General features: G+C 36.8%; 1 protein-coding gene across 4 annotated transcripts in view; it reads left to right on the forward strand.

Annotated features, from left to right (window-relative positions):
• Positions 1-16,468, forward strand: part of Kif20b (kinesin family member 20B) — a 49,715-nt gene that overhangs the window by 15,529 nt on the left and 17,718 nt on the right. Inside the window, exons 10-21 of one of the 4 annotated variants that reach the window (XM_034487926.2) lie at positions 139-210; positions 296-442; positions 739-901; positions 1,703-1,990; positions 3,027-3,166; positions 3,300-3,438; positions 4,447-4,675; positions 5,809-5,843; positions 10,253-10,394; positions 12,380-13,616; positions 14,095-14,233; positions 15,523-15,642. In XM_034487926.2, the coding sequence (XP_034343817.1) occupies positions 139-210; positions 296-442; positions 739-901; positions 1,703-1,990; positions 3,027-3,166; positions 3,300-3,438; positions 4,447-4,675; positions 5,809-5,843; positions 10,253-10,394; positions 12,380-13,616; positions 14,095-14,233; positions 15,523-15,642 (2,851 nt within the window). The remainder of the gene's footprint in view (positions 1-138; positions 211-295; positions 443-738; positions 902-1,702; positions 1,991-3,026; positions 3,167-3,299; positions 3,439-4,446; positions 4,676-5,808; positions 5,844-10,252; positions 10,395-12,379; positions 13,617-14,094; positions 14,234-15,522; positions 15,643-16,468) is intronic. The other 3 variants (XM_034487933.2, XM_034487942.2, XM_034487953.2) reach the window with 3 other exon arrangements.

Raw genomic sequence — 16,468 nt, forward strand, 5'->3', positions numbered from 1 at the left:
GACATGTCTGGTAGCTATGTATCTGTGACAGAGGATAGATGAAACTAGTGTAAAGAAGTCCAGGTTTAGATGCGTGTCTCTCATAGAGTATGGGCAGTGAATTGGAATAATACTTGATCTTTGTGTTTCTCTTTTTAGTCACAGCATATTCACTATTAGAATATTACAGATAGAAGATTCTGAAATACCTCGGGTAACACGAGTTAGTGAGTAAGTTGAACACTTTTAAAATTGTAGTTATTTTGAAACATTTTGAAAAATTTTACAGTAACCTTTTTTGGGGGGGTTGATTTAGATTGTCTTTATGTGATCTTGCTGGTTCAGAACGAAGCATGAAGACACAAAACGAAGGTGAAAGGTTAAGAGAGGCTGGGAATATCAACACTTCTTTATTGACTCTGGGAAAGTGTATCAATGTTTTGAAGAACAGTGAAAAGTCAAAGTAAGTGTCGTTAGTGTAAATATCAAAATCTTTAAATATTTAACTTTGCTTTCTTTAGAAAGTACTTTGTGAAAACCTGTTTCTTACATAACACTTTGTAGTGATCACTTTCTTCTCATAGTGTGGGAGTGTGTGTGTGTGTGTGTGTGTGTGTGTGTGTGTGTGCGTGTGTGTGCGCGCGCACGCATGACTACCTATCTATGTATGTACTAGGCAAGAGCTCTCATACTGAAGCATATTCATAACCCTACATGGAAATATATTTTAACTTGCTGTATTTTCAATATTTTCCATAGGTTTCAACAGCATGTGCCTTTCCGAGAAAGTAAACTGACCCACTATTTCCAAAGTTTTTTCACTGGAAAAGGGAAAATATGTATGATCATCAATATTAGTCAGTGTTGTTCTGCCTATGATGAGACACTCAATGTCCTGAAGTTCTCAACCATTGCACAGAAGGTGAGTGTATTTAGATTTGTGCTAAATGTATGAACATCTCATAGAGCGTTAACTGCTTGCCTTGGAAGAGCAAATGCTTAGGTTTTGTTTTGTTTGTTTTGCCTTTTTTTTTTTTTTTTTGTTTTTTTTTTTTTTTTTTTTTTTTTTTTTTTTTTTTTTTTTGAGATAGCCTGACCTAGCAATTGCAGAAGTCCTCCCTTCCGCGCTGCCTTTGTTTCTTCAGTGTGAAACTATAGGTGTATGCCACTATACCTGGGTAATGGTTCTGTGAAATAAGTAAAATTTTGTGTCTGTTACTCTAAGATTAGGAAGTATTTGAAAATAAAATTGTAATTGTTGAATTAATTAGAAAAACAGGAAGAACTTGAACTTTGTCCCTGAAAGGAGTAAAATGACATTTACTATTATGTATTAGTGATAAATGGATTCTAGATTCATGGTAATTATGGAATGAGTTGTCCACTCTGCTACTCATCTGGCTTATGAGTGATGGCCGTCTCTGCCAGAGGCAATGCAGAGGTTAGAGAAAGGCATGTCTTCCTACCATACGGTTCATTTAGCGATGCTAATTCATTTTTAAATGTTTGCTTGCATAGCTTTAGTATTTAAAGTGTCATTTGACTTACTTTACAAAGTTAGGCTGGGCGGAGTGGCTCACACCTTTAACCCTAGCATTGGCAGGCAGAGGCAGATGAGTTCTAGGCAGGCTGATGCTATCCAGTGTGAAACTGAAAAAAATTACTTAAATGAAAAAAGTTTTTTCCTTTTTTCTTGTAAAAGCCATGATGGATGTTTTAACAGGTCTATGTTCCGGATACTTTAAGTTTTTCTCAAGAGAAATCTTTTGGGTCTATCAAATCTTTACAAGATGTATCACTAGACAGTAATTTGGATGATAAAATACTAAATGTAAAAAGAAAAACTGTTTCATGGGAAAATAGTCTAGAAGATGTGGCTGAAAATGAAGATTTGGTTGAGGACTTAGAAGAAAATGAAGAAACACAAACCATGGAAACAGAACTCACAGATGAAGATAGCGATAAGCAGTTAGAGGAATGCAGAGTCTTCACAGGTCACAAGAAGAACAAGGTACCATTAAGAACTTTGCTTGGCCTATTTGTTTTGAAGTTGGAAAATATTCTTGATGCCCTCTCTTTTTGTATGTGTAAGTGATCATGTGAGTATGTGCATGTAGAGATCAGAGGTCAATGTCAGGAATAAGTGTGGGGGTGTATGGTGTGTGTGTGTGTGTGGAGAGAGAGAGAGAGAGAGAGAGAGAGAGAGAGAGAACGAACTTATGCCATGATGCTCATCTTAGGTGTTGGTCCTTTTCTTCTTTTTTGAGACAAGCTCTTGAGTCCACTGTTGAAATGTGTACTACTGCATCTGGCTTTGTATCTAGGTGTGTGTGTGTGTGTGTGTGTGTGTGTGTGTGTGTGTGTGTGTGTGTGTGTTTTGGGGTGGGAGTGGTTTCTAAATGCTTGTCCTCATGCATGCATAGCAAGAATGTTATCTTCTGGGTTATATTCCTTTCCCTAATAGGACACTTTTTCTGTTTTTATATACAGTCTTACTATGTAGCCCAGGCTGGTCTAGAATTCACAGATCACCTGCCACTTTCTTTTGAGTACTGGGATTAAAGTCATGGGTTACCATGCCCAATGAATAGGACATTTCAACCCAGCCTTTACCATATAGATTTTTATATGGTAAAATTTTTTTATAGATTTGGTCCTTATGTTCTCTGCTTATGAAATGTGGTGCTATCAAACTCATGGAGTTGTGTGAATAAAATGAAAAACATAACTACTGAACAGTTCTTAGTGGAAATAAGTGTCCCGATTTTTATATTACATGTTTGTTTGCTAGACAGTGGAACATCTTTTACAGACCTGTCTTTAAGATAAATATTCTTTTTGTATAGGTTTGTTTCTAAAATGTGGAGAGTCATACTTTGTTTTCCAGGTTAAGGACTCTCTATAGTTGTATAATTTTCTGCAAGACTATTAGTAGCATTAAAAAGGATACAGTTATTATTGACTAAACTATAATAGCTATCTTTGAGCAGTATGATATATTTCTCTTGGGATTTACTTTTTCCCTAATGTATATGTGTTTATTTTAGAAACTGTTGGATTTAATAGAAAACTTGAAAAAAAGACTAATAAATGAAAAAAGAGAAAAATTAACATTGGAATATAAAATTCGAGAAGAAGTTACAGAGGAATTCACTCAGTATTGGAGCCAACGGGAAGCCGATTTTAAGTAAGTTATTTCTCTGTGACCCGTCAAGAATTGAGATTTATTTATTTAATTTATTTAATAGCTATTTCTTAATTTATATGATGACTTTATACAAATTAGATGTGAATTAATGGAATTAATTTATGTTTTAAAGGGACACACTTCTTCGTGAACGAGAGGCATTAGAAGAAAATGCTGAACGTCGCTTGGCAATCTTCAAAGATTTGGTTGGAAAATGTGATGGTCAAGATGAACCATCAAATAGAATTTGCACCATGGAACTTGAAACTGAAGTATGTCAGTGAAAATATTAAAAATAATGAGGCTTTTGGTATCAGAATTTAATACCTCACATCAATAATGAGAAATGCTAATGTTATGAAATATTAGTGTTTAAAACAGTACTTTATGGCTTTATTGTAATGAGGCATGCATTATTGGAAATTTATAGGTAAATAGGTAGAGTTTTTGGATTGTATTTCTGGGACAGACCCTCATTATACAGCCCAGGCTGGTCTGGAACTCCACTTTCCTGCCCTGGTTTCCTCAGTACTGATGACAGCAGTTTGTCACTTTTCTAGATGCACACAGTTTAAACAGAACTTTTGGTTTTAGAAAAACTTACATTTTTGTGGCATTTGTTTTCATTTCAGTTTTTGAGTCATTGTATTGCTTGTAGGCAGTAACAGTCATTTGTGTTGGCGAACAGAATACTCCTTTCATAAATGTCTTAAAATTTATGAAGAAAAATTAAAGATGTAAAGGAGCTTGTAAGGTCCCTTACTTAACTGTTCTGATCAAAACAGACACGTGTTTATGAAAAGGCTTGCCTTTGTTGGAAAATAACTCAAGGAAAGGTGATGGGTTTTGCTGTTCCCACTGAAGCCGATGAAAGCTTTTGTGAGGGATCGTTTGAATTCTCTGAGTGTGTGCTGTGCTTTTGTTTCTCCACCACTGGATTCCGTGGCTTTCTGTCACTGCATCATGGTGTAATGTGAACGTGGTTTGGAATGTGGACTTAGTATCTGAAATGGAGGAATGCCACATAAGCTTTCTTATGTGATTGGAGCCATACTGGAACTAGATGATCAAAATGTTCTGTAATGACATAGTAAGACTTATGATATAATCCTGAGGAAATAAGCTTCATATTCTATATTTTAAAAAATGAATATTAAAACACAAATTTTGTATAATTGCGGGGGGGAGGCAGGTCATGTAATTTAAAGAGTCTTTAAAGTATGCCTACATGTAGTGAAGTCCACTGTTAATGTTAGACATGTGGTTTTTGTTATTTCTAGGAAGCTCATAATTATGTAGGAGTTGAAGATGTTTTTGGTTCTCTTCAAGATGATGTCACTGATATTAAGAAACAAGCCGAACTTGCTCATTTGTATATTACATCTCTTATTGATCCCCAGGAAGCTATTGCCTGTTTGCAGCTAAAGTTTAATCAAGTTAAAGCAGAATTAGCTGAAACTAAAGAAGAATTAATTAAAGCCCAAGAAGAACTAAAAAAGAGAGAGAGTGGTAAGTCCATGTATTTTATTCTTATTTGGGTTTTTATGAATACATAGAAACTGTTGTTGGTGAGTATAGAGATTTATGCAACTTTTTAATTGTAGTGACCAGAAAATACTTTAAGCTATATAACAAAGCTCAGTATATTTACTATTTGTTTTGTGATTTACTACTGTAAATATTTTTTGGGCTGGGCAGATGGCTTAATAAAGTTAGTGCCATGTAGTAAGACCTGAGTTTGAGTCCCCAGACTATACAAAACAAGTTGGACATGGTGGGCATGTGTTTGTAATCCCAGTGCTAGGGACATGGACAGAGACAAGTCTTGGAACTTGCTGACAAGCCAGCCTTGCTTAATTAAGCACAAATTCAGCTAGAGACTGTGGCTCAAAAGGAGCCAGGTGGACAGTGCCTAAGGAAAAACATTTGAGGTTGACCTCTGCCCTCTACAAGTACACATGTGTACATGACCCACATGTTCAGGTATGTGTGCACACACACAAACAAAATAACTAAAGTAGTTTTTATTATTAGAAAAGACTTCTCAAAATGAGAGCAAATAAACAGAAGCAACCCAGAGATAAAACAAGAGTCGTTATAAGAAAACATAAAGAAAATTGTAAACAAGTTAAATTTGTTGATTTATAATTTTTATGAAACCTTTACATAGAATAGTTGAGGGTAGGGTAATGTCTGTGGAATGATGTAAAACAGTCTTTTGAACTGATACTTCATTTGATCTTTAAGGAGGAAAGGCACGCATGCGCGCACACACACACACACACACACACACACACACACACACATGCACACGTAGTGGCATTTGGGTCTTAAGGGAGCTGAGGTGCTCCGCTCTTTACTGGATGAAAGAAGAGAGGTAGAAGACACCAAGTCAGTGGTGCCTTGTGAAGTGGGCCAGTCAGGCACTACCTGTCTGTTCTATGTCACCATGTTTCTACTTTTTAGCATGTACTTGTCAGTTTGCTCCAAATTCTGAAAGTGACTTTTTTTGAAACATCATCTTCTAGTTTAATATTAGTACTGACAAAATGAATTTAATGTAATTTAATAGCTGTTTCACTCAGGGTTCTTTTTGATTTTAGATGCTTAGATTTTTCTTATTAATATTCTTATCTTTACAGACTCTTTGGTTCAGGCACTCAAGACATCAAGTAAGGTAATTTAAATTTTACTTTGTCTTGATAAGAATATAATGAATAAATAAAGTAGAATGAATTATGTCTGCATACTTATTTTAAAATATTTTTGAAAAACACTATAAATGAAGGTATTGTAAAGCATGCAGAGGTTGGGTCTGAAGAGATGGGTTCAGTAGTTCAGAATGTGCTACATTCAATTGCCGGCACCTCCATCAGATGGCTCACAGATTGCACATAACTCAAGTCCCAGAGGAACTCAAAACATCGGGTTTTAGAGGGCACCTGCATTTCTGTGCACATGCTTATATTCTCTCTCTCTCTCTCTCTCTCTCTCTCTCTCTCTCTCTCTCTCTCTCTCTCTCACACACACACACACACACACACACACACAATTGTAAATAAAAAATCAAAGTAAATGTATAAAAGCATCTCAGCACTGTCTTCACCTGCATACTACTTTTCAGTGATGGTCAATAGAAAATTTCTTCAAATCTGATTTTGCACATGTAGAACTTCCATTCTTTAGAATGTTCTAAAAATGGGATTGTATCTTTGGTCTTATTGGATAATGGGATTAATTATGTTACTGTATACTAGATTATATTCTTTTAGTTGTGTGTTATGTTGATTTGATGCATTGACTAGTGTTTATCAAATTGCCTTGTATTTTTAAATGTGGGGTGGACTGAGCATTGTACAGTTTGACCAGAGGCTGTTTCAGCTTGGTGTGCAGAGCTTGTTAACTTTAGGTCAGATAGTTACAATGCTGGGTCTAGGTGGATTTGATACTTACAGGTCCAAAAACGAGATTGTAGGTATGTGTGGACCTGGAGTGAGTTTAACGCTCAGAACTTGCCACTTTTCCTCTCCGTCTTCTGATTTTAACTTAGTTATGCTGTTAAATAGCAAAGCCCTCATGTAATGTTTATTCTAATTAAAGAGGAAAAAGGAAAGAACAGAAGATGACTTATGTGTGTGAGTGTGTGTACATATATGTATGTGTGTGTGTGTGTATATATATATATGTATGTATGTATGTATACATATACAGGTATATATGTATATATACTTTCCCAGGCACTCTTTTAGCTGTTTTTTTATATTAACTCATTTGAATATCGACAATTTTGTGATAAAGTTATATTTATTGCTTATTCTATGAGATTGGGTCTTTTATAGCTCAAAATTCCCTCAAAATTGCCATGTAGCCCAGGACTTGGACATTATGTCTTCTTTCCTTCACCTTCCAAGTCCTGAAATAGAGGCTTGTGCTGTTGGGCCACTTTTTTTCCCCTAAAGTTGAATGACTTTTGTAGAATGACGTAGTTGAAGGTCAAAGAACAAAGATTTAAACCCAGGCAGACTGGTTTGGGTGTTCTGCTTTCTTCTTAACTAATCTATTGTATTGGTTTTCTTTCCTTTATGTAAAAACACACACATACACACACACACACACACACACACACACCCTCTAAAATTTTATCTTCCTACCTATCTAGTTTTTAAAATCAGGACCTCACAGTGGTGGCCTAGATTGACTCACATTTATGGCAGCCCTCTTGGCTTCCTCTCTCATGCTAGGATTAAAAACATGAACCCTCACGCCCCACTGACATTTCGTTTAAAGCAAATATAATATTGTGTGAGGTATGGTGGTACATGCTTATAATTCCAGTACTTGGGTGGTGAAGGAGGGAGAGTCAATAATTTTAAGTTAGCCTAGGCTATCTGAGACCCTGTCTGTAAGAGTAGCAATAATAAAAATATGAGATTATACTAGATTATGTATTGCTATTGGTTATTTTTGTTTAAAAATTGAAAGTATTCTAATGCTGCATCATGTTTACATTCTAGTTTTCTTCAAATACACTTTCCAATCATTGTCATTTTCTTTTAAAAGGAAATAGTTCTATAATCTAGTCTTTGGGGCACATTCCTCTAGTTCTAGCACTGAGAAGGCAAAGTAGCCTGGTCTCTTGAGTTCAAGGCCATCCTCATCTCCATAGTGAGTTGCTGCCTCTGAAAACATAAAGGTTATAGACTTGAGCATTTAAGAGTTGTGAGGTAGAATTAAAGGAGTGGTACTGTCAATAAATTTCAGAGTCTAATGTATGAAAAATACATTTTAAGGTATTTTAAGACTTTAACTTTATAAAGTGTCTTTTTAATTAGATAGTGATGTTTATATTTTGGTTCAGACTGGGATATTTTAAAATTGCATATGTGTCCAAAAGTAATTTATATAAGAAAGGAGAATCACTTTATCCTGCCACTGAGTTCAGTTTATTTAGTTGCACAGATCTAAACTATTGAAAATGTAAAAGAGGGCCTTCAACCGCTTTAAAACATGGTGCCTTAAGTATGCTGACAGTACTCTGTATGTGAGAAGGAGACTAACAATACACAAACACTGGCTGTCTTAGGGTTTCTGTTGGTGTGATAAAACACCGTGACCAACAGCACCTCGAGGAGGAGAAAATTTATTTCAACTTTCATTTTCACATTATATTCTAGCACCAAAGGAAGTGAGGGCAGGAACTCAAGACAGGTATCTGGAGGCAGGAATTGATGCAGAGTTCATGGAGGAGTGTTGCTTATTGACTTGCTCCTCAGCGGCTTCCTCAGCCTGATTTCTTATACAACCCAGGACCACCTGCCAAGGGGTGGTGGCAACAGCTGCTTTGAGATAGGCCCTATTATATCAATCGTTAATCAAGGAAATGCGTCACAGGTTTGCCCAGTGGACAGTCTGTGGGAACATTATCTCAGTTGAACTTTCTCTTTGATTCTAGCATCTATTAAGTTGACATTAAAAACTAGCCAGCACATCTGGGCTAGTTGGACATTATTCTGAGGATACAGAAATTTGGATACATTTAGATAATGATGGTTGGTCCTGAGTCATGGGTCCGAAACATGGAATTAAATAGTAAAATTGCTGCTGCTTTTCATGTGTTTATTACAAGGATGTTTTCTTTAGAAAGTTATATACTATGACCTTGAGAGTCTCTCATGGGTTTTAGCATCTCATAAATACAAATTTCCTATTCAGATGGTTTAGGTGAGGATTATACATTTGTCCTTTAATTCTTAACATGGCATGGGCATGTTGTCTGCAAGATATAAATGCAGAGGTCAGAGGACAGCATGCAGGAGGAGTCAGTTCTGCTCCTCTACCATGGGCCTCAGGTATCAAACTCAGGTTGTCAGGCTTGGTGACAAGAATTTGCTTAGCTATCTTGCTAGCCTGAATCCTTTCATAGATTTTTTTTTTTTGTTAGAACATTTAACAATTACTTTCTACTTTAGGAATGTAAAAGAGGATAATGCCATAACACGTAGAGTAAACTATCATCCAAGTGCGCCTGCTTTCCTTAAAATGTGTTTCTAGGGGCCGGAATGCTGGCTCAGTGGTGAAGACTACTTGTTCTTGCAGAAGGCCCTAGCTTGCTGTCCAGTCCCACATGGCAGCACACACCCATCTGTAACTGAACTTCCAGGAGCTCTGGTTCCTTCTGCTGACCTTTGCCAGCACCAGTCAGTCATGTGGTGCACAAAAGTACATGGAGTCGAAACACCCAAACATCTGTGTTTCTAATGATTATAACATGCAAGAGTGACATCTCATGGTTACTGATGTATTTTGACAGGCATATTCAGTGCCAATCATTATTCTCTAAATTATCTGAACATGATATGTTAATATATTTTAAGTCTACAACCCAGAACCTCATACATCATAATGGCAAACACCCCGCCACTGAGGTGCACTCCAGGCTGGGTGGGCCTTAGTATTTTGATAAATGTGCAAGGTTAGCTCTCTGTACTACACCTCACAGATACCTATTCTTTAAATAATATGTCATTCTATTTTTCTGACTTATGAATCTGTTCTGAAGGAAATAACTCCTTTTAATAAGGTAAGGGCATCGGCATGAGAAACCAAAAGTGATTTCTTTCAGTCAAAACCCACCATCTACTGGCTACCAATTACTATGATAGGTTATTGGAACTAGATTAATAAAAATGTATGTATGTGATACTTCGTTGTATTTTATTTCAAAGCACACTTTATTCTTTATTTTAGTTTTGCCTTAGGAGTTTTTAAAGACAGAGTATCAGTGTGTTGATCAGCTGGTTTTGAGTTTGTATGCTGGAGCCATCATCTTCCCAGGTCATTCTCCTGAGTAGTTGTCAACATAAGCTTTCTCATTCCAGCTGAAGCACAGTATGTTTTCAGGGTGACTTTAGTGATATCTCTGTAAATTCTTTCTTCTGCCGGCAGCACCAGCTATTTTAGGGTGAGATGTAAACAGCACGCAAAGTATTTCAGAATTTGAGAACAGACTGATGAGAGGTAATGTGGGTAGTAGTTCTTGTGTTCATACGTTTCTACATGAGAACATACTGAATTTTTTTGTTTTAGGTTGATACATCTTTAACCAGCAATAAGTCAGCTTGTAATGAAACAATTGAAATGCCCAAGAACAGTAGAACCCAGGTACATTCAGAAAGGAAAAGATTAAATGAAGATGGACTTCAGCTTGGTGAGCCACCAGCAAAGAAAGGTATTGACTCTTAGCTACCTGCAGGGGTGCTTCATAAGAGGGAGTGACCTGACCAAGAGTAGGTTTCAGGAAAGCCTAAACACCAGGAGTGTTGTGTCGACATTCTCTAAGCTGTCAGGAAATATACGTATGTAAAATTGTCCTATGTTCATTTAATCAGCCAGGCTTTAGTTGCTGAGCTTTTACCACTCCCTGCCTCACATTTTATTCTGTGTTCTTCACTTTCATAAAAAGGTTGTGGCTTTGCCAAAATCTGTTCTCATTTTTTTTCACTTTTTTTATGCATTTGGACAAATAGGGGATAATTGGCAGACTTTGGGCCAAATATTACTAACAAACCTGCACTTGAGCTGTACTTAAAATGCTAGAAGAAAGTCTCTTGAAAAATACTACTGTAAATTGAAAACTTTTTTGAAGTACTTAAAAATAGTCAAATTTGTTAAAAGAAAAAGATTGTAGAGTTGGTAGCCTCTTTAAGTATGCTTAAAAATCATTAACCAAGTGTCAATTGCAAATATAGGAAAACTTTGAAAATCCACTCAGCAGCTTTTAACAAGGATTAGCACCTGGATAGTGTATGTGCCTGTGACCTTATGCTCAGGCTTGAATGTGTGCGGGTTTGAGGCCTTCCTGGGCTACATAGCAAACTGTCAACAGGACAATAAAAACTAAATAAAAAGAGATATGAAGAGGCTGTACAATGCCAAATGAGGCAATGCCAAAAGTTTTACCTCCTCTTTAGGCTAAAAAGACAATATAAATTATATGTTTAAAAAAATAAATGTATTTACTTTTATTTCTGTGAGTATTTCTGCATGTATTTATGTGCTCCATGTGTGTGCCTGGTTACCTCAGTGGTCAGAAGAAGGCAATAGATCCCCTGAAACTGCAGTTATAGATGGTTGTGATCCACCATCTGGGTACTGGAAACAGAACTTCTCAAAGAAGTGCTCTTATCACTGACCTATCTGCCCAGCCTAAGATACTACAGATTTAAAGTTCTTTAAGTAGTTAAAGCTGCATCTAGTGAGCTTTTAAGTTAATCCATAGTAAATGAAATCGATAGATCTTGGTCTTAGTTACTTATTGTTCTGACAAATGCTAAGCAGAGCAAGTTAAGGACAGAAGGCTCATTGATTAGGCTGGACTCAAAAGTCAGCGAGCCCAGTGCTGGGATTTCAGATGTGTGCTATCACATCCAGCTTTTTTCCTGTGGGTTCTGGGGATCAATCTTGGGCTTTCCTGCTTACATGGTAACATTTCACCAACTGAGTCGCTTATTTGAGCCTGTTAGCACTAGTTTTTGAGTAAGGACCAGCAGAGCAATCTCGATCCTAGAAATGTAGACATTAAGCCTACTAACATGCCTTGCATTCATGCTTGGTTGAGCCCTTCTGCATTGATTCTGTCTTATCTCTAAAGCACTGTGCTTACCTTGATCTTCATACCTACAATATGGAACCACTAGCACTGGTTACTTTCTCCATCTGAGGAAACAATTAGGTTTTAGCAGTTTAGTTAGTGAAAGGTGGGGCTGCATGACCTACCTTTGATACTGTATAACTTTTGAGAATGTCAACCCCCTCTTTATATTTATCTATAAAAAAATTTAATAAGATTTTCAGTCTGTATATCAATAACATAGTGACTTTACTTGAAACTATTCTTCAGGATGTTGGTTGCTAGAATTTCACTGTAATTCCGTTTCTCATAATGTTAGATAAAGGTCTGGAATTAAAGTTAAATAATAAATATTGGAAATGATTAGAAGTAGCAGTCATCACTTCTTTAGATGATTTTTGTCAACTCTGACCCAGGGCTATACGTTTTATATAAAAGTTCTGCATGTTTTTTTTTTCTTTTTAAAGTTTATATCAGTTTTTCATCAGAAGTGTGATGTTTCTGGTGTATGAATGCTGTTTATATGCGTTTTACTTTTTTTTTTTTTTTGCTAGATTAATAACAGTACCAATGTTCTCTTAAAGGGCTTATACTTGTTAGTCCACCCATCACTGAAGGTCAAAACAAAAGGGAAGAAATGCAACAGTCTGTTTCAGAAGGTGCGGAAGGCAATAGAGTTTTGCAGGAAAAGAACGAAGAGCTAAAACGACTTTTAATTATTGGTGAGAATGAACTCAGAACTGAAAAGGAGGAAAAAGCAGAATTAAACAAACAGGTTTTGAGTCTGCAGCAGCAACTTTGTTTCTTTGAAGAAAAGAACTCCTCCCTGAGGGCAGAGGTGGAGCAAATCCAGGCCAGTTATGACACTGCACTTGCTGAGCTCCATACACAGAAAGCTGTGAACCAGGAGCAGGAGGACAGGATCCTGAAGCTGTCACAGGAGATGGAAACTGCTGCAAGAAGAATCAAGAGCAATGTTTCACAGATAAAACGAATGCAGACAAAAATAGATGAGCTTCGGTCATTCGATTCACCTTCTCACTTGTCAAAAATAGATTTACTCAACCTCCAGGATCTATCAGTTGGTGCTAAAGGGGATAATTTGCTGAACACATCACAACAGCTTCCAGATAGTGACTTATCAAGCACGTGGCTTAAAGAATATCATACTGAGGCGCTCAGTAGGGAAAGTTCCTTCCACTCTAGTATTGAAGCCATCTGGCAAGAATGTAAAGAGATTGTGAAGGCTTCCTCCAAAAAGTCTCATCAGATTCAGGGACTGGAAGAACAAATCGAAAGATTACAGGTGGAAGTAAAAGGCTACAGGGATGAGAACAGTGAGCTCCGAGCACAGGAGAGTGAGGGTAAGAACAGAGATGAGCAGCTGAAGGAGAAAGAAAGTCTTATCCAGCAGCTCAGAGAAGAACTGCAAGAAAAAAGTGTCAGTCTTAATGTTCAAGTGCAGCTTGTATCGGAAAGAGAGCAGGCTCTTTCAGAGCTTTCCCGGGATATTACCTGCTATAAGGCAAAAATAAAGGACCTTGAAGTGACAGTAGAGAGGCAGAAAGATGAGGGTAAGCGCTTAGTTGAGCTAGAGCAAAGCATTTTAGAGAAGGAATCTGCCATCTTAAAGCTGGAAGCAAGTCTAAAGGAATTTGAAGCAAAGCACCAGAATCACATCCAAAGCACCAAAGATTTAAATGCAAAGGAAGTCAAGTTCAGAGAAGAAATCACACAGTTGGTGAATAATTTGCATGATACAAAACAGTTACTCCAGTCAAAGGAAGAAGAAAATGAAAGTAGCAGACAAGAGACAGAAAAGTGAGTTAAGTCTTATTTAAATTAAACTTTTTATGTTGTGTGTTATGCATACCTGCATGTGTGTGGGGTTCAAAGAACAACCTGTGGGATTGAACTCAGGAGATGAGGTTTGGCAGCCAGCTCCTCTGTTCACTAAGTAAGCTCACTGGTTCCAAGCTTTCATTTTTTTACGTAACTTTTGTACAATTAGATGGACAACAATTAATTTGGTAGAATATAGCATATATAATGAGAGAAACACTTAAACTTTCTTCATATAAATAAACCTTTAGAAACAACAGTTGTATGCAAGAAATTTTACATACAACTCCTCCAGCTCCCCATGACACCCTCTGAAGCACACATTGCTAGTTTACATGTTTTATGTTGTAAAAAGATGTAGTTCTGTGACACTTGTTGCCATTTCAGACAATAATCCTAAGCAGCCAATGGTGACTCACAATAGACAAGCAGTTTGTGATTCTTTTTTTCTTTTTAGATTGAAAGAGAAGCTTGCTGTAAACTCTATTTTTACTCAGAATCTCCAAGCAGACCTTCAGAGGAAGGAAGAAGATTGTGCTGAGCTGAAAGAGAAGTTCACTGATGCTAAAAAGCAGATCGAGCAGGTACAGAGGGAGGTAGGTTATATGAAAAGCTGTGTGGGCCGTTTGGTGTGCTACAGATGTTCTTTAGGTTCCAAGATTAGGGGTAGATTTTAGGATTAAACAGGACATCTGTGAACTTGAAATTTTCTCTAAAATGATGAGTGCTAATATTTTACAAAAGAAAATGCAGCTAACTTAAATAAAATGAAATTAGCATGAAGTAAAGTAAATGAGTATAATAGCTTTAGAAATGACACAGCCCCCACCTGCCGAAGGTGTGCATGTACAGAATGCATATGCTTTATAGGACTAGAATTCTTAAAAAAGAATAAAATTTATATTGTATGCCTTACATATAGTTCTAGAGTCTTTAAATAGTATAAAATTTATGTTTCTCTAAAACAAAGTTGTGTTTGAAGTTAATATTTGGGATAGGCAGAGTGACTTATAACACATTTTCATTGTAATTTAATTTAGATGTTTGTCAATTCAGGGTGGTATGGTTATAAACTAACATAATTTCAAAAAAAGGAAATTTGAATTTCCTTTAATTACACAATTCCAAAGTGTGAGACATACAAAGAAATCTTTAGAGAGGGGAAAAATCCATTCCATTTCTTCAAGTCATTTTCCTTGGAGGTGATGTATGTGACCAATGATTTTTGCCCTTTAGTTTTCCTTTTCTCAGTACCCCCACCCCAACCTGTATCTTCTGATGAAAATTGAAAACACCTTGCTGAGTGTGATGATGTACAACTTTAATCCCTGCACCCTGGAGGCAGGGCAATCTTTTACGTTCAAGGCTAGCCTGGTCTACCGAACAAGTTCCAGGACAGCTAGGGGTACACAGAGAAACCCTGTCTCAAAATCAAAGAAAAAAAAATCTGAAAGCATCTTCAGAACCCAGCACCCCTCTTTCCGGACCTCTCCTCCCCTTTCCTTTTCTCCCTTCCCCCCAGCAGGCAAGCTGTACATCTTGGCAGCTACTATGTAAGGAAGAGGGGGAACCACCGAAGTAATAGTGCTTGAGTTTAACAAGGAGCTTGACCATATGACTGGCCATGTGTTACAGGAAACCTCTTGCTGGAGCAAAGGGGCTGTAAAGATAGAGAAAGGAAGACCAATGTGTTAGGTAAAGCATGCTTAGACCAGAAATAGAAAAAAAGCTCACGTCTGCCACTTAGTGATGTATTACCTTTAACAGTATTAGTTCTTTTCTGATGAGATTAAAGGGCATGTTCCCCGAAGACATGGCCATATAATTTAAACAATAATAAAAATGCTCAAAATGTTCAATTTGCTTTATAAATTATGCTTTGTAGGTATCTGTAATGCGTGATGAAGAGAAATTATTGAGGATTAAAATTAATGAACTGGAGAAAAAGAAAAACCAGTATTCTCAGGAATTAGAAATGAAACAGCGAACCATTCAGCAACTTAAGGTAGTGGTTATGTTGTTAATGATACTTGCATTCCATTCTGCTGTAATATTCTATTGCCCGATAAAGTATGATATTTATCTACTGTATTAGATTTTGTTTTGTTGCTCTGCGATAGGGTGTTACTTTGTAGTCTAGAATGGCGTTGACCTCATGGCAAATTCTTCTACCATCTTTTCTCAGGTGTCAGGATTATAGTCAGGCACTAGTCACCAGAGCCTACTACCATATGATTGTTTGTTTGTTTAAATCCAGATAGAGTGTTACTATAGTCCAGATTGATCTGTAATGATACATCCTAAAACAGATTGTAGAGCAGCAGTTCTCAGATACCTGTGATTGAATGACTATTTCACAGGGGTCCCCTAACACCATCAGAAAACACAGGTATTTACTTTGTGATTCACAACAGTAGCAAAATTACAGTTGTGAAGTAGCAACAAAAATAACGGTATGGTAGGAGGTGCCATAACATGAGGGACTGTATTAAAGAGTCTCAGCATTAGGAAGGTTGAGACCCACTGGTCTACAGCTTGTGATGGGAAGAAAAGGGAGCATGTAGTCTTGGTGACCAGACATGTTCTAACTAGAATTGTAGGCCTTGCCGTCCCTGTTGAATTTTTCCCTTAAGACTCCTGATTCTTTTCTCAAACTTTACAACAGCTTTTTTGATAGAGGGCTCTTATGTTTTCTATAATTTGTATTTCATAATGGGGATTTAAAAAAAATTCTGAATATACATTATACTTCTATTTCCCTTGATTTTTTACATTTTATGGTACGGGAGAAGACATTTCTGAGTAGGCGTAATGACAGAACTGATATTAAA

Source organism: Arvicanthis niloticus, chromosome 1, assembly GCF_011762505.2.
Source record: "Arvicanthis niloticus isolate mArvNil1 chromosome 1, mArvNil1.pat.X, whole genome shotgun sequence".
Taxonomy (NCBI): Eukaryota; Metazoa; Chordata; class Mammalia; order Rodentia; family Muridae; genus Arvicanthis; species Arvicanthis niloticus.